This window comes from Stylophora pistillata, chromosome 5, assembly GCF_964205215.1.
Source record: "Stylophora pistillata chromosome 5, jaStyPist1.2, whole genome shotgun sequence".
In the NCBI taxonomy this organism is placed as follows: domain Eukaryota; kingdom Metazoa; phylum Cnidaria; class Anthozoa; order Scleractinia; family Pocilloporidae; genus Stylophora; species Stylophora pistillata.
The window spans coordinates 20911816-20930478 of record NC_142523.1 but is presented as its reverse complement, the minus strand read 5'-3'; the positions used below and the strand labels follow the sequence as shown (position 1 = coordinate 20930478).

Genomic DNA, 18663 nt, shown 5'->3' with positions numbered 1-18663 from the left:
ACCGACAGTCAGGGTCTTAAAATAATTGAGAAGAATATGGTACCTTTCTATAACATCAAGAAATGGTTAGATATTCTAGTATTCTCGGACAGGGACGAATAAATGGAGGTCCCGTCTCCTGCAGGGTTAGGGACAGGAGACGTTCATTTCCCACGCACGAGATTACTGTGTGATGATATCCTCCCCTGAGGTGGGATAGGTGGGTAACAGGACCCCCGTTGATACCAGTGTTTACTACACTGAAGGGGCTATCCTCTATAAATAAAGATATCTACTCTACTCTACATAGTACTCTCAGGAATGTGGTAAAGAAACCTCGTGTTATTTAAACACGGAAAATATTGGTGGAAACTATCTTTGACATTCTCCTTCCATCAACGCGGGTGGTGTTTACGTTGCATGCTGATCAATGATCTGCAACAGATAACCAGTGATAAGTCATGAGCTTTCAAATTCTCGCGATATACATGTCCGAAAAATATCTATAGTTCATGCACTGCATCATGTGCAGTGAAACGTAAGTGCTGCCGGATCAGAAGCACCAGAAGTAGCACGTGACTTCTCACTGATGATCCAGCCTGCTGGTGCGACAGCAGTTGATTTTAACACCTTCTGGATATGTAAAGAACGATAGACAGAAGCCCTTAAATGTAACGGCTTTTATTACGGACTCAACCGCCACTCGCAGCTACACATCGTCAACTGAACTCACGCTTGGCTACCGTGCCTAGGCCTGGTAGTCACCTCCTACAATACTCGGTACCAGTCTCACTTTATCCCTTTCTCAGAGAAGGCAAAGTCGTCAAACTAAAAAGTCCTAGTAGAATTTCTCATCAAAATTTAAAAATGGCACTTTCAGTGTTCACTTGATAATCTCGCGTCCAGAAATGTGGACGCCTCTTCCTCTTTGAGACCTTCTTACTGGATCTTCCGCTTGGGGAGGGTGTGAATCAAGATCCTTAGAAGGTGCTTCTACAACTGCTTCCGTGAAATTGTCGCCTTCTAACACGAGTACTACCGCATCACTGTCCGCTTGTGTTGACAAAGGAGGCAAGACCTCTGTAGGTCCTATCTCAACCCCAAAGTTACCATAGCCCTTGTCGCAGGTTCCATTAAAGGGTTTCAACTGATTAAAATGCACTACTCTCCTTTTGACCCTAGAGGAACTCCCAGCTGGCCTGTAGTACTTGATCCTGTAAGCCACTTCCGCTCAGACGCTTAATAATATCCCAAGGACCAGTCCAAAGCCAATTCAGTTTCATACGCCTGCCCTTCCGGGTTTTGTCGTCAAACCAGAGGACTTGGTCTCAATTTGAAAGGTATTGGCCCTCACTCAGCGACACCGCGAAAATACGCCTTTTAAGGTACGATACAGTATTTTATTGGTCAGCGGACACCTCAACGAAACCATAAAATCCAATAACTTTTACAATGTTTTCGCCGTGAGTCAAATCGACTGCGTAAAAAGGCAAAACTTAGAAAGAATACTGTAAACTTAGCTTTGAAACTCCGTTCACCTTTTGGATAGTTCTCAAGCTTAATTATACAATTTGCCAAAGCCGAACTGAAGTTGCACACGATATTAAATTGTTGTTTTTCGCTGGCGGCTCCGTGGCAACTAAGTTTTCTTTATAGAAGAGCATAAGCACTAAGGCTAAAAATGAGACGGTTTTTGAATGGCTGACGCGGTGATCCGAGGACGCTGCACCATCAGGTTTGTGAACCAGTGGCTTGAACCGTATGAATCGGCATGTCAACGGCATTCCGGTGAGATTCGCCGAGAAGACAAAACATGCCCGTGTAGCACGGACACCTTATCCCCACTCGTTATTGTAGGTATCATAGTTGGTCAAAAACCTATGACTGTAACATGCATAGGACTGGAGCCCCCAAAAATACAAAAAGTTGGCTCAACCAGAGGAAGAATAAACCGAGGTATGTTTAAGTACAAAATGTCTATTGTAATGGTAATTAATTAAGTTTTCACTTTCCACCTTAGTTTGTAAATTTATTTTTTCAAGCTGTAATTTTTTTTCTAAGCAATAATTTTACTTTCCCTACAAGAATTTGTTTCCCATCGCAGCCATGAATAATTTGTAGAATGTCTCTTTTTTGTGCTGCTCAGTCCCTCACTAATCATTTTTATTCATTTATTTTTGCTTTTTCTTTTCTTTCTTTACTAACTTACTGCCATCCGGCAACATAAAATGTAGTAAGCTAACAGAATACTTCTGGTTTATATAGCTCCCTGATTCACAAAGTAACATTACCATCTTGGTACTACTAGAAAACAAATTTTTAAAAAAACAAATGTTTAAAAAACAAAAGTACTGTAAAGTAAAATAATTATAATAATATAATTTAATTGATTTATGTGAATAAAGCACTGTATTGTCTTTTCTCATATTGCAACAGCCTTGAATGAATCAACTATCTTCTAAACTTGATATCTTATTCAGAAGCTGCCTGAATTATTAACAAAGAACTTATGTTGGGTGTTTATGGAGGTGGAAAGAACATAATGATTATGATGATTAATCTTCCAAATTAGAAATGTCAGAGGGAAATTATCAGAAGTATTTCTGAAGTCAAAGTTGTTTGTTAAAAATTTTCAGGAGAAAATTGATTGTATTAAGTCAGCTGTCAATTCCCAGTTAACACTAAGTCATGAGTAACCAAAAGCTTGTAATTAGCCTGTGTACTGCTGTGCCCATCCAGTCAATTAAAAATCAGGGATGGGATATTCCCAAACGTAAACAATGATAGCACCATACAAATGTTCTTTTCCCAACTTATTACTGGGGAGGGGAGCACTGGTATGGCTACACTAGTTGTAGTCAATAAGAAATTCTTAGCTAATTTCGGCAATATACATATATTTTGCCACCTTGAAAGAAAATGGCTTCAAGTCAAATGGGAATGTTTCATAACAATGTTCTGTAGGGATATGATGTAATATTACTGATGGGGATCATAATTATCCTTACAGTAGTAGAGCATGTGATGTGTATGTAAAGCAAAGCAAAGCTAATCTTAAAAAAAATTAATGGAAGAAGAGTAGTTGATTATTTGCATAAATTAATGCAATGCACATGCAAGATAGTGGAATATACTTCAGGTAAACATACATGTGCTTGTAAAAGTTTCAAATGACTGAGTTATAAAAATATAATAATAATAATAATAATAATAATAATAAAGCGGGTTTCATTGAAAATACTTTCGTGTAAAACAATTAGAGCTGTTTGGGAAATTAAAGTAGCTGTTTTTGCAACAGAAGAAGCTTGTTTAGTGATGTTTATAAAGGAAGTGGAAATCGAAGAAATTGTGAATTGTTTGCTGCGCTAAGGCTCGACAAAGATTATTATATAGGCGATTGATTGAGGGCGTTGAAAATACGCAAAATTTGAGACCGTCCACCATGATCGGTTCATTTATAATTTATCTTGAATTAAGCCTTTATTGACAGCAGTTACCTGTCTTTAGTACGTTTGGTTGTGCCTGTTCACGAGATAACTTGTTGATAAAACTGCAAGTATACGAAATGAACAAATGTTTTCATATTTTGATTACGGACACCCGTTCTTTGAGGCACAGAAAATCAGAAGGGTGGAATGGCGAAAAATCAGTCTATAAAGATAAAATTCTCATCCAAGCGAATAATTACCAAAATGAAAAGGCACCGCACGTCGGCGCAAAGTGAGTGTATGAATAAGTCACTACAAAAGAATTACCTGTATCACTTCATGCTAGTAACACTTAAAAATCCAACCAGTCTTCAGACTCGCTGGAAAAATATCTTACAGACGGAACTAATCTCCTGCTTTGTCTGGATAACTATCGCTGTTTTGGACAATTCTGAAGGCGAGGGCGACTTTTAGTCACCTTTCATACAAACGTTATGCCTAAGATGTTTGCAAAAACGCGACTTTCGGTGTCGCAAAATCCTGCTCTCAGCGAAATAAACTCATCTTCTGACAAAATCGCTAAGTCTGACATTCCCATATTCTTGAAATGCGAGCTGACGTCCGTAAAACACGATTTCTCTTATCAACGGGTATCTGATTGACAACCTACAGTTACCGTCCATTGTTTTGTTAACTTTACATTTTAACATTTTCGGACTTTAAAGGAATTTAGGCAGGCATGGTCTCTGCCCTACTTGAATCACTAAAAAAAGTTCAAGTGTCTACGCACAACAGAGGATATTTTCCGTGTTTTGATGTTAACATTAGCGGATTATCGGTTATTCTTTGTAACCTTTAAGAGCAGTCACTATGTCGGTTTGATACTTACTACGAAATTGATCGTTGACCCCCTCTCCTTCCTCACTCCACCACCTCCCCTTCCTTACCCCACCCCCTCCCCTTCCTCACCCGACCCCCCTCCCCTTCCTCACCCCACCCCTTCCTAACCCCGTTCCTACCTCACCCCACCCCCTCCCCTTCCTCACCCCACCCCCTCCCCTTCCTCACCCCACCCCCTCCCCTTCCTCACCCCACCCCCTCCCCTTCCTCACCCCACCCCCTCCCCTTCCTCACCCCACCCCCTCCCCTTCCTCACCCCACCCCCTCCCCTTCCTCACCCCACCCCCTCCCCTTCCTCACCCCACCCCCTCCCCTTCCTCACCCCACCCCCTCCCCTTCCTCACCCCACCCCCTCCCCTTCCTCAATGATTCAGTAAACGTGCTAAATTTTTCATATAGCAGCATGTAGAACTGCGTTTAAGGGAAACTGATAACCCCTAGTCACTGCGCATTTAATATTTAGGGCGAAGGGACGGTCGTAACACGCGAATAAATGTAAATGACAACTACTCGAGTATATATAGCCGTCCGCTAATGCAGCAATTAATTGTATTGTAACAGCATACCAAGAACACCCCAGAGAAAGGGCTACATATATATATATATATATATATATATATATATATATAAATGTAAAAATGTAAAAAACCTCATCTTTGAATCGCAGAGTGCTCTACAATCATATGGAGCTTTGTAAACGATTATTTAGGAAAATAAAAATTAAAACTTGATACTACAGATCTGTTTCGAAAGGAAAAGTCCTCTCTCGTCAGGTGGATAATGCACTAGTTGACTAAAGGTCCGTCAACTACCTGACGATTGCTTCGCAAGAGGCATGAAACTCAGAGTTGCAGTAAAAGTTCAAGTAACGTAAATTTTGAAGTATAATTATCCATAGCTCTAGCCCTGCTATTGAGCACTTTTTAGTAGATGATGATCTCATTCCGCTATTTTGGTTATATCTATACATATATATATATATATATATATATATATATATATATATATATTATGAGAGGAAAAAAGGACGTAACTACATTTCCCGACAAGCCTGTTTCGTGAATCGCTTCACTCTTCAGGGGTTTAATGGGGTTTAAACCCCTGAAGAGTGAAGCGATTCACGAAACAGGCTTGTCGGGAAATGTAGTTACGTCCTTTTTTTCCTCTCATAATATCTATTCTGCTCTGCTTCAACGTATTGAGCACTGTTCCACGCGAAAATCGACTTGCAGACTTCCTATATATATATATATATATATATAACTAACTGCAGACAGTACTGTTTCGGCCTTCTGGGCCTCATCAGTGCAGTGCTAATGCTTGGATGGAGGAGAACCGAGACGGTCACCCCAAACGACCCAACCTTTGTGGTATCGTCTAAGCCATGCCAGAGTGCTCAAACTAGAGTAAACCAGCGAGCATGCGCAATTGCAACGGCAATGACTCATCCTAGATAGAGTGCTCAATTTGGACATGAAAGCAAAGCTTTGTATGCCAAAGAGCTATATCTAACTGCAGACAGTACTGTTTCGGCCTTCTGGGCCTCATCAGTGCAGTGCTAATGCTAGGATGGAGGAGAACCGAGACGGTCACCCCAAACGACCCAACCTTTGTGGTATCGTCTAATATATATATATATTAGGCCCACGAGGACCCTATATCTCTCAGGGAATGAAATGTTTTGACCATTAATTTTCTCATAGCATTTGTGCCAAGTTTGAGCCAAATCGGTGATTTGAGCATTATCGCCCCTGCCCGGTTCTGCCTGGTTTCCTCGTGGACACGCTCGTAAGTAGACATTGCCTATAAAAAGTCCTTGACAAATGTACTAAGTTATTTAAACAAGAAACGTTCGTTGTGCACAACTTGAGTAGGGTTAGATAAGTTATAGTGGCACAATTTTGGGCAAAACTAACGCTCCACTTATAGCATTCAGCTTAACGCCGGTATCACTAAAGTTCTTAAAAATTCCCGTGATGCAATAGTTCAACAAGAGATAAAATATACTGAGCTTGAATAATGTCAACAGAGAGCCTACTTTTCTTCCTGGTACTTGAAAAAATTTGATCTCGATATTTTGAAAATTTGAATTGTGCTCAAGGAAAAATTTTGAGCATTATTTTTGGGCATAGCACTATGATTTCATGGGGGACTCTCAAAAGCATAATGCTCAAAATTTCACACCCAAACTCTGAGATCCTTTTCATAAAACTGGCTGATCCTTTTTTAGAGAAGACAGACCTAGATTATCAAGAGAAAAATTTGTCTACGGAAACTTCGGAGTCTGAATGTTGCCGTTAGCATGACCGTGATAACGTCACTCTTGCGTTCATGGACGAAACTAGTTTTGTTTTGTGAGGTAACACCGTAATTTCCGCAACGAACAAAGTTGTCTAGCTCTGCCAGATCACTTTGTTTGAGGCAGACGTCATTTCTTTGTGTATGTTTGACGTTTGCTAGGAAGGTACTCACAAGCGTTGCATTTTTAAATGCGATGTAAAGTTCGTCATTTTTAAAAATCTTATCTCAAAAATCATCATAAATTTTGCATTGCAATTGTTGCTCACGCGATTTCATCTGCACACTCAGGAAACGTGTATTAAATGGATTTTCACTTACTTTCTTTGAATATTATAACCGACAGAAATTAGTTCTTTATTTCTTTCAAAATATTTGAACATAAGTGGCGTGGGCTTGAACCACTCGAGACATTTAGCTGCATATTAAGAGATAAACAATTACTTAAAAACATCGTTGATGCTGAAACTAGATATTGGTCTTCCTATATTGTGTAGCGTGTGATAAATGATCCTTGAACGCTTTCAACCTATTTACCCGACCGTAGGGCAAATGCAGAAATATTTCCGGTAAGAGAGATAGCACAAGTATTCATTTTTTCATCAGTCTGTATCAAGACTAAGAACTCTTTAAATGATAGAGTGACATAAGTTTACTATATTCCCAAATAGTTGATAGTTATAGATGAGACGACTAAATCGCCCGTCGGCCTTTCAACGCAGTGAGCAGATTCGGACTTTCACCGGCTAATTCGCTCGTCATAATTCGACTATAGATTGCTCTCAAATCAAATATCTCCTACCACACGGTTTCAATAGATAAGTTTGCAAGCGAGAAAAAAAAAGACGATGAGATTACGAAAAATGGGTAAATATCAAACTTAGAGGAAGAATTTGAGATGGTTTGAGCTGGTTTAAATTTACTGCTTTCTAATAAAAGTTAATGTTGCCCTTCATGGTGAATGACGCTTAGCTAATTGTGTTTTGAAAAGGATCGCAATGAACCGCAGCATACATTTAGAAGTTCGAGATTTACAATGACGTTTATCATGATACCATCGCTTGAATCCGAAAAGATTATACATTTTACTCAGTGCTTAGATCCACACAAGATATATTGGGCTAAAAAGCTCCATTCAGTCTGGAGAGCTGAGCAACAGTTTTACGTATTTCCGTTCAGTTTTGCCTTTCAAAGTACGTTGGTTGATTTTGTTCTTTGAAATGATACTTCATCAAGATTCCGTCCACAATAGGCAGTAAAGTTATTGTGCTAGACTCACGAGTAGTGAACGACCCGAACAACAATTTTAAGTATTTCCGTCAAACTTCGCCCATTGAACAGGTGTCCAAAGTACGCCTCGTGTAGAAAAGAACCACTAGGTCATGATAACAGATAATCATGCGAACCAGGAGATGCGGTTGAAATGACGTCAAACCAATTGACTGCGCAAAGCAATTTAGGGTAATTTGAATGTTTGAAAAGAAGCGACAAACATGCAGAAAAATAATAAGCCTTTTGCTTGGCGTGGCCCCCTTTATTTTCAAAATAAATCAGAGAAGTAAGTCCAGTTTTTCCTCTTATTTTAGACCTCGAATGTTCATCCAGAAACTTTATTAACCGGGTTAACGAGCCTGGTAGGAGGAAAAAAAGGGTGACAGGAAACGAATTTTTTAAATTTAGAACTACCAGACGTAAGTTATAGGGCATTACGTAACAGCATTTGGCAACATTTTGTAACATTTTTTGCGCGAAGCGTAAAACCACCTTTGACTGGAAGGAATTTACAGAAATCATCAGATTGGTAAGATAAAAAGAAGAAACATAAGGAACAATAACAAACAAACGAAATACAGGATGGCTGACGATGGGGAATGTTCAACGTATTGCAAATTCAAGCTGAATTTTTTAAATTCACAAGCCGTGGAGCGGTAGTTTAAAAGCAATTTTTAAACGTCCAACCGACTCCACATAATGCCCGCACTCGGAGCACTGATGATCCATAATACTTGTTATATACCGAAATTAAATGCTCCGTCCGATTAAAATACTTCGTGCGAAGAACTCTAGCTCTTGGTGACTTACCGCGAACCTGGAATCTGCGTGATTTAAGATTAAATAGTTTCGTGTACGTCTTTTGTGTTAACCCGTTTCTATAGCTTATTTATTAATTTTTTTATATCACTATTGCATTGGTCTTGTGAATATTTTTTATATGTACGAATAAGGTTATTAAAACTTGAAGTCTTCAATGGTAAAAGTCGTCCTTACTTTAAAATAATTCCTTTGGATGAGTAGAGTGAGTTTGTTGCCACGGGGCTCAGTTCATCTCAATTCAATGTTAGTAAGCTACATTTTGTGCATTATCCTTTTTATCAACGTCTCTAAGTGATGGACATGTCATTTCCCATCACAACTTCAATACATCGCCTATCGAGTTAATAATGAGAATACAGAAATTAATCAGCTGAGGCGTACCAACTTGATTTAGAACCAAATTCTCTTAAGTGAATTCAAAGGAAAAGTACAACAACTAGAAGAGAGAATCATGCACCACATCTTAGAGCGTAGAGTTCAAAGAGGATTTTTGTCGCATAGCAAGATTTAACTTACTCCTGGCGCCATTTTTTTAAAAATCAAATTGATCAATAGATTGAACCCAGGGCAAGAATTTTCCTCTTTTCGCCGAAAATTCCCTAGAAACGCTATATTTATTTACAAATGCAGCCAAACAAAAAGATGTTGGAATGAGGTGGTTTAGCCAATCGCATTGCATGCCTTAATTCCTAAATACAATATCGCGTATTTTGTACGATGATGATGAGTTGACAGTTTCCGTAAATAGTCACAAGACAATTAATTCCGTGTACCTATGAAAGGATGTTAAATAAACGATGATATCATCGAGGTAATCCACAAGTAGTGACTCCCGTTTCTAGCCGGGCTGATCTCAAAGTAAGTGCGTATGAATTTTCTGACAGGCTAACAAACGTGTTTAATGTTCAGTACACAATTTGTTATTATTTTTTTTTTTTATGTCTTGTGACATATGGTGGCAAGTTCTAAAAACATCTATCATGACAGTTACCGCAACATCATTCTTTATTTGTTTTCCGAACTTTATTAAGGGAGGCTCTCTTATGTATTCTCGCGTGCTTTCTCTGGCAAGTTAACAAACCTGATAATTTTTAATACGCTGTTTATATTTTTTTGCCGAATCTTGTGAAAAATGTTGACAAGTTCCAAAGAATGTTTTATCGTTGGAGTCACAAAGTGAAATTTTGTTCAGGAAGCTCTTCAATAAGTTCTTGCTTTCGCTCGTTTAATTTATCCAGCTTCATTTTCTGTGTCTCTAATTGTGTTCCATGATTTTGCCAAGGTGCTGTTGACAAAGTCAACCTGCAAGTAAAGGAAGTTGCGATGGAAAGGAGAGGTGATGTAAACGGAGAAGTTGCGCTGGATTTTCCAGGAGATGGAAGTTACAACCACAGACCTCCACATTCACCGACTCTCGGTCATGCACAGTGGAGCCAATTTTCTTACGAGAACCAAACTACACAGCCACAAGTAAGGCTTACTTGATAAATGCTTAGTTTTCAGTTAATTCAGTGTTCTTCATGAATAAATAAAACATAAATAAATTAAAAGGTACCAAACATGTTCAATTTGGCCAGAAGTCTTAAAAGATCCTCCGTTTTGAAACCATGGGTTGTGGAATATACACCAGGGAGCCAGGGCCAATATTAGGCAGTAGCTTTATTTTACACAAGCGATTAACTTTGTTTAAGGAGGGATTTTAATTTTTTTAGCACTATAACAACTCGCGATGGAACGAACTATTCAGTTATTGAGAAATATAATTTACACCACTTTTAATATCTTTTGTCTAACGACACCTTAGGCCCTTTTGGTCTGTTACGCAGCTATCTTATCTCTTTAGGCAAAAGCATCATAACTTTTCTCCTAAGCACTATTGAAAATCAAAAATGATAATTAAATGAAAACAATTCTTCAAAAAGTTTAAAGCTACTCAATATTAGTAACTTCAATTTTACAAATTCCTCCTCGACTTTAAAACGGTCTGCCCAAATCGACCTATATCGTATGTTTTCCGTTCACTTGATTGCATAGGAAATATTTAAGAATCCTGCAAAGTGCACGCACTTGAAGAATTAGTTTTGTAAGCCTCTTTAAATAGCTTCAGGAAAAGTAGCTCAGAAAGATTATTTGTATCATTCCTTAGTCTCTTTTCCCTTAATTTTCGTTTGTAAACTGAAACAATCTCAGTTACTGACGACTGCACCAGAGTATCAGACCGTTAAAGAAGATGCATTGTGTCTGCGGTTCTGGAAATTAAGAGCTGAACCCACTACTTGTTGAAACTCTTTTAGATCTGCACTTCGGTGCCCTACTGAAACGAGTGAGTTATCATTTGGACGTAAAAACTGGCGATGCTTAAACAAATAACTTGAAAACATAGAAAAACTAACAGAGAAGGAAAACCTTAAGAACAGGAACCAGCAAGCCTTTTTACGCAGAAGAAAGGAAGAACCTTTCAAGATTACCATATTACCTTAGCTGAGTCATTTGACGTCATCGCGATAAAGTTGTTGTTTACTTTTAATTATCTCGCTATCACCAAAAGCCAATATTACAAATCTGTTCTTTTTTTCTTTTTCTCATTGTATCGTCAGCGAAACCGGCCGGCGTTTATTCACAAATATTGGGCCGTTTTCAAAACGCACCTGAGAAGCCTATGCAAGGAGCTTTGACGCTGACTTGAAACTCTAACAACTATACTCAGGGCAGCTCTTATAATATGTGTGATATCCATTTCACTAATTTCAGAAATGATGAAAGTTTAAACATGAATGTCCCATGAAAATCAAAACGGCTTGCTTTAAATTGTTTCCATGGGCACACGCTATATGAGGCCTACGTACCGGATATTTCTGCGGTTGTATGTAAGGAAACGAAACTTTATTGGACATCAATTTCACTGACCACAGGCAGCGTCATGAATTTTGAGCTTTACCCGTTGTAAAGTCTATAGCTTCGAAATCGTAACGACTGGATTTTTCTTCATCTTTTCTTCTTTAATTCTGGCATTTGTCTCCATGAAACATTTCATATTAGTCTCTGGGTTTATTGCATTCGGTTTGCACTAAAATTTTCCGGTGCGATTTGAGAGAGAAAGAAAGAAAAAGCCCGTTTAGAAAAGTCACTGTATGCTTGCATTTGAAACAGTTCTACGAACAAAAACCAAATGCACACCAGAAAGCGAAAGTTACCTCTGAAGTAAACTAAGTTAGTACAACCTCAGCTACGCGGCTCAGCGATCAAGAAAAACTTCACGAAAGAAATCACTGCTCATCTACTTAAGAGGGACGTTGCTAAAGCAATAAGTGACAAATTGTTCGTGCTTTAAAGTCGAATTGGTCATTACTACGTAACAAAATGGTATCATTCTCAAAAAAATTTTGAATATGCCTGCACATCCAGCGTTAAAAAAAAAAAAAAGAAAAACAGAAACTTGAGACTTCTCTCGGGTCTGGTACACCATAGAGCATCTGTGAGGCACATTGACCTTGGAAATTAAGAGCCAAATCCTCTATAACTTGAGTAGTCCTGTGAGGTAATGAGTGCGGCTAACATCAACTCCCTTGTTTTTTTTTTTTAAGTGGGGAAGATTAGCTCAAATGTGTGACTATTAACACTTTTCAAACATTTCATATTTTCCGTGAAGACTCACAGCCCAAAGCGCTTTAAAGTACGAAATTTCGATGGAAAATAAAAAGTTGTTCGACACCGTCTCAAAAGATTCGTTTTAAAGGAACTTCGACTCAGTAGAGTCCCGTACAAACTGTGTTAATAGCGTAACCGATGGGAACACTCCACAAACCTATTTTAATTAAAGCGCTCTTTCTGTTAAGTTTCAAGTTCATAAGAACGTAAGAAAACAAAGCAATAACGGAACAATAACAACACTCGGCTGGAGATTATTGGCACTTGCTTTGGTATCGCGCTTCATAGTCGATCTCTTTCCCCCTCTTGCAAGCATCTTTAGCTTGCAGCTGAATTAACCTGAACAACAAATGCGCTCAATTAAGTCAAATATCTGAATTACTTTTCACCTTAACGAAACACGAGAATTTATTGAGCTATCAAAAGTCGGTCAGTAGTGACTCAAAGTGGATACAGTAAATTTTAATTTTATTTAAGAACTTTTTAAGGAAGATTAAGGTCAAAGACTGAGGTACTGTATTTAATACCGGGTGCATAACACTTGATATAGACTCTTAGATAAAGATCAAACTTCACTTTGAGTTGGTCCAATTATGAAAGTGGCATAGTCAAGCACCTTAGCAATGTCGCTTTTAATATCAAGGGAAACAGGATTAGATGATAGATTGTTACCTGGATAAGAGAAAACAGTCTCAAATTCAACCTAGAATGCATGTCTGTCACTGTTTTTCCTTTTGGGTTAGTTTACAGATATAGATTATCTCGTATTTTTAGCATATAGAGACCACAACTTTGCTGAATCATAGCAATTTCAAGTGATATGACGTAATCAGCATGCTTTAAATCTAATATCAAGCACGAATATCGAACTTTGATTATAGCTAGCAAATGCCGTTGAATATCAAATGAACACGGTGTGTTCAAATGACGATAATAGAGTCATTAATAGAGCCATTAATCATTATGATATGTATGATTTATCATTTTTTATCAAAAGACCTACCGGCCGTAAATCAATATCTAATATTTTAAGCATGCAGCAAATCAATAACGTTACCGAAACCACATTCAAATAGGAATTAGAAGTGAACCAAGTGATTGAAAAAAGAAATCATAAACCATGTTAGTGACAGTCGTTCTACGCTGATTTTAGAGTAGAAACAAACTGGCTGGAACTTTGAAACAAACGGATTCATTCTTTTAGTCCTTCACCTTTTTACACTCCAACATGTGTCCTTATACTCCACTCACTTCTCCATACATTTCCTTTGTTACTGACGAAGACAATTTGTTTAAGTATCAAAGCTTTCTCGATTGGCAATCATTTCCTTTATTTCTCACGATCTTACTGAATGATTCTGTAGTGTTACTGTAAACATAAATTCGATGTTGGAGCTCGTTTCTCGAACGTCACGGTAACTTAACGAGCCCGAAGCCATGTTTTAAAATCAACATTTTAAGGACAGGAAAGCAAGTTCTGGCACCCAACCCAGTCCTTTTTGTTTCTTTAGCTGATAGTTTTATTGTATCATTTTGAAAACTTTTAAAAACCTCATTTTTAATGAAAATAGAACAGCTTTACGGGCCCATAAAGTTACCGGGACTTTCGAGAAACGGGTCCTAGGTCACTCTTTGGGTTTAGTGGGTTTGTAACGAATTTATGTGGTTGCTAAGGCAACGCCACTGGACACACTTGCGAAATTTCCCTGAAGATTAGACCAGTCCATTACCCTCGCTGCTGGACAAAGTTTTAGGATTTTTTTTTTATCTTGTTGAAGAAATTAAAGAAGTTGTAATTCTGCCAGATATGTGTTTGTGAATTTTTTCTCTAATAATGTCGAATTTGGATCTACTTATCGTGCAAAAGGTCGTCGGTAACATATCTATTAATTGGGTATTAATAAGTTGAAATAATTTGTTACTTACATAGTTTCATTTATTTCGTCTTTACTGATTTACTTACTTTTGATTATCAGAACGACTCAGGCGTGAATGCAAAAGTAAAGAGAAAGCGAACCCCATTGGAATGGTTCAAGAAATATTTCTTGGAAGGTAAGTTAGTCGCAGTCTTAGAGCCTCTCAAGTCGTGTTTCGTCTAGAGATAATGAAAATGTACCAATATGCGTTCACTACGATTTACTTGTGGTTTTGCTTGGTCAAAATGGGACTTATCTGGGCAATAGAAAAGAGAATTAATGCCATTCCTGTGATACGAATTCTGTAGCTTTAACGTGCCGCCACTTTTATCAACTCATTGAGGAGCAGAAATATTCCGTGAATGGCTAACACATGTACGTAAGAACACTGACAAAGGCAAAGCAACTTTAATGAACAATTTAAAAATCTTAGAGAAATGCCGTGGAAAGTTTGATTGCTTTTATTAATGGATGTTACTCATCCTCAAACACTCAAACAACCTCCTTCCAGCAAACTATTTCATTTAGTTATTCCATTTCTTTTGTTCTCCAAATTTGAATGCCTTGTTTCACACCTTCGTTTTTCATATTTCACTGTCAATATCTTTTCATTTATACTTCATGAAAGTGACGTGTCGCCGTCCAAATGTCATCTTTTTTTTTTTAGCACTGCTTTTCATCCCTAGAATAAATTTGAGGAAGGGAAGAAACTGGCAACGGTTCTGAGCGAAGCTAGGGTTAATCAACTACAAATTTTGAATTTGACATTCCAGGTCAAGCACTGACCGACACTCAAACCCAGGCTCTTCAGAAGCTCGACCCGAACGCACCATGGCACGAGAGACTAATTGTCCAGCACCGTCGACTGGTGGGCGTGGCCATTCCCTTTATCTTCTTTCAAGTTATTTGGTGGAGTAGCGCCATCAATTACGACTTCTGGAGCCTGTTCCCTGACCGATATTTCATCTCCATAACGATGATATTTGGCTCAATGATTGCAGGTAAATAGTTTCTTAATTGGCCCTTACGAAAACCTCACTTTCTTTCCTTTGTTCGTTTGTTTGTTTTTCCCGGCATCGACTGGACTAAGTTAGACAATCGATGGCTTGAAAGTTGGTAAAGATTTTTATTTTCAACTATGCAGATTAAAAGCGCGTTTCGTTGCAAAAAGATTTTGTCTATCCTTGTCGCACTGTATTCCAAACTAGATCAGTGTTGAATACATAAAAGAAAATTCATTCTTCATAGGTATCTCCTGAAAAAGAGCATGAGACCGTTTATGTAAGCGATTGTTGCGCTCTCTCATTACATGCTGAACCAAAGAGTCAGTACATTCTATCCTAAACAATCAGAAAGCTAAATACTGCATTTCCAATTCCATGAGTCTTTCTTCAACTGCCAAATGTTGATTTATCGAAAACATAATCAGTTCTTCTCTTCCGTGGTAGGAATGACAAGTGAAGGTGGAGGCGCGGTCGCTTTTCCCGTCATGACCCTCGCTTTTAACATTGCTCCAGCAGTGGCGCGTGACTTCTCACTGATGATCCAGTCCTGCGGTATGACAGCGGCAGCTTTCACCATCTTTTGGATGCGCGTGCAGCTTGAATGGCACTCCATCATATTCTGTTCGCTTGGTGGAATCGTCGGCATGGCACTTGGTTTGGAGTTCATTGACCCTAACCTCACCCCACCTCAGAAGAAAATTGGTTTTGTTTGCGTGTGGTTCTCGTTCGCTTTTGCCTTGTTCCTTTTGAATCTCTACCACAAGCGAAAAACATACAAAGTCATCCCAGATTTCACGCTATGGAAGATGATTGTTCTGACTTTAACTGGATTCATCGGCGGAATTTTCTCTGCCATTGCCGGAAGTGGCGTGGACATCTGCAGCTTCAGTATGCTGACACTTCTGTTCCGAGTAAGTGAAAAGACGGCAACACCAACTTCCGTTGTGCTAATGGCGGGAAATACCGTGGTGGGTTTCTACTGGCGCCAAGTTATCCAACAAGCTGTGAGTGCCGACGCGTACTATTACCTGGCAGTCTGTGTCCCAATTGTTGTGTTAGGAGCTCCCCTTGGCTCTGTGTTGGGCAGCCATTTCCATCGACAGGTCCTTGCTGGTTTGATATATGTCTTGGACACCGTGGCCCTGGTCAGTGCGTACGCGATCGTCCCACTCACTAAGGCTTTGATCGGAGTTTCCGTGGGTATCATAGCTTTTGGATTCGTGTTTTTCGGTGCCATCACTTACGCTGGACAGAAGATTATGGAAAGTATTGAAGAAGAGAAGGAACAACTTCCACAAACTCATGTCAACGGAGATGTGAAAGAGAAAGAAAGCGGAGTTGTTAACCACAGGAAAGAAGGAAAAATTGAAGATATTGACTTAGGAAAGATGAATCCTGGGTTTTCTTCCCGCACAGATGTCTCAAACCAGCTGTAAGGATGCGTTATTACAAATTATTTCTTTGACTCTCAGAACTGATCAAAATACATATATTCTCCTGGCTAGTATTCAGTACAATGTTATGCAGGAAGGTAGCGAGAACAAAGGAAATTGTCAAATGGAGGATGTGGTCTTCATAAAACATTCAATTCTTAGAATATGTCTAACGGGAAATATCTTCTATACGTTAGGATAATAACATCTGACATTTTGGTAATGGAAGGGATATATAACTATGGCTTCAAAGAAACTACTGTACAGGGACAAAACACCTGCATGTAGTCAAAAAACTGTGAAGCAACTCCCTCAACCTCCTATTTAACCAAGTGAGCTCCACATGGAAATCCATTCGCTTAAAGTAAAGAAATGATAGTGATACAGACCTTATTGGCTTTTACAGCGATCGGAACCATATAAGTATAAATCCATCAGTTATTAACCTTCCCCATGACCCGAATTCTTTAGAATAATGCTGCATTGATTACCATTGGGAATTCAAATTTACCTAATTTCGTTCACTCATCCATTCGTCCATTCATTCACTTATTCATTTCTGCATTCAGTTATTTTGTCATTCATTCTTTGACTTTCTCTAAGATAATTTAATTCCATGAGAACAAATTGCGCCTATGGCAGAAAATATGTGTATTTTCGCATGTTATTGTTGTTATTGTTGTTGTTGTTGTTGTTGTTGTTGTTTTTTGTTCTTTACCACCATTTCAAAACGTGACTCCAATGTCATTTTGGCGCGTCACACAATTTTGCATAATAATGTATGCGTGACAAGCGCAAACAACGGCAAACAAACAGATCTGGCAAACAGTCATTTTCAAACAATCCTATTGTATTTACTCATCGTACAACAAAACCTATGTACGAAGGGCTCCGACGAAGGGCTAACGCTTGAAATGTCAGCTTTTGTAATCGTTACGGTGGCCAATTTACCATTTCAACTTTCTTGATATATCCAAATTATTTCGTTACTCCCACCAACGCAGCCCCAAACAGTTTCTTTCGAAACTATCAGCCTATATACAAAAGCGTAGTGATTCATCCAATAAATTATTTCTTGCAGCCTTTGGGTCCAATTTAGCTAAACTAAAATCTTGCAAAGGTTTTGACTGGTTCACAATCTATTAGTAATTCGTGTACGTGGTGCGTGGCATTGACTTCCAAGTAAGCATATGTCTGGAGGGATTCAGTTCGATTAAGAACTTACACACAAACTATGAAGCATAGTTTTGAAAAAGTTCCATATATGAAAGACAGTTAAGGCCTTATACGATGAAATTCTTGATCAAGGAACATTTCCACGTAAGCATGAATGCAAATATGTCGTTGTTCTTTTCTCACTGAGGTTGTGAAAGAAAGCCAATTCATCCACTGAGCCCTCCTGTGCTTTCTCCAGGTGACATTTGTTGCTTAGATAATAAATTTTCATCTCTTTAGGAGGCCAAGAGGCTAAGAGCGTGGAAAAAACTTGTGTCTGACGCACAGACGCGTTTTTTGGCGCGAAGACTTGTAATCAATGTGGCAATAGTTGAGACACTTTTAGATGCTAGTTTAAGAGAAATATATATCTGTAAATAGAAACAGACCACAAACAGTTTTGTGTCTGTTATTTTGGATGTTTGCGCTTATCTCTCAGATTTGACTGTAAATGTCAGATTTTTTATAATCAAAACACTTCATTGTTGTAAATAAAATTTCATCTACTCTTATTAAAAATGTGTGGTTAATGTGGTCCTTCTTTAATTTTTACATGCACTTGCTCGTTTAATATTTAGCGTGTTTGTTTCGTCGGGAGGGTGCGGCTCAAAGAGGACTGTTCTTAAACCCAAAACTGAAAAAAACAAAAAAAAAAAACAAAAGCAAACAAAAACAAAGGAAATAAAGGAAAAAACACTCGTGCCCTTCATTGACCAAAGCAATAGGATCTGCATTCATTAAGAGCCTC

General features: G+C 38.5%; 1 protein-coding gene across 2 annotated transcripts; it reads left to right on the top strand.

Annotated features, from left to right (window-relative positions):
• The first annotated feature begins 9457 nt into the window (after nt 1–9457).
• On the top strand, nt 9458–18449 carry LOC111338860 (uncharacterized). Of its 2 annotated transcripts, XR_016001455.1 has the most exons (6): nt 9458–9557; nt 9982–10169; nt 14324–14399; nt 15037–15264; nt 15712–18063; nt 18095–18449. XR_016001455.1 is itself a non-coding variant. In XM_022945404.2 (5 exons), exons 2-5 carry the CDS (start codon nt 10023–10025, stop codon nt 16701–16703), a joined length of 1443 nt encoding a protein of 480 aa, XP_022801139.1. In that variant the 5' UTR covers nt 9458–9557; nt 9982–10022; the 3' UTR covers nt 16704–18449. The 2 variants fall into 2 exon arrangements, 1 of the variants encoding a protein (XP_022801139.1); XM_022945404.2 differs by having other exon boundaries at nt 15712–18449.
• Nucleotides 18450–18663: the final 214 nt, after the last annotated feature.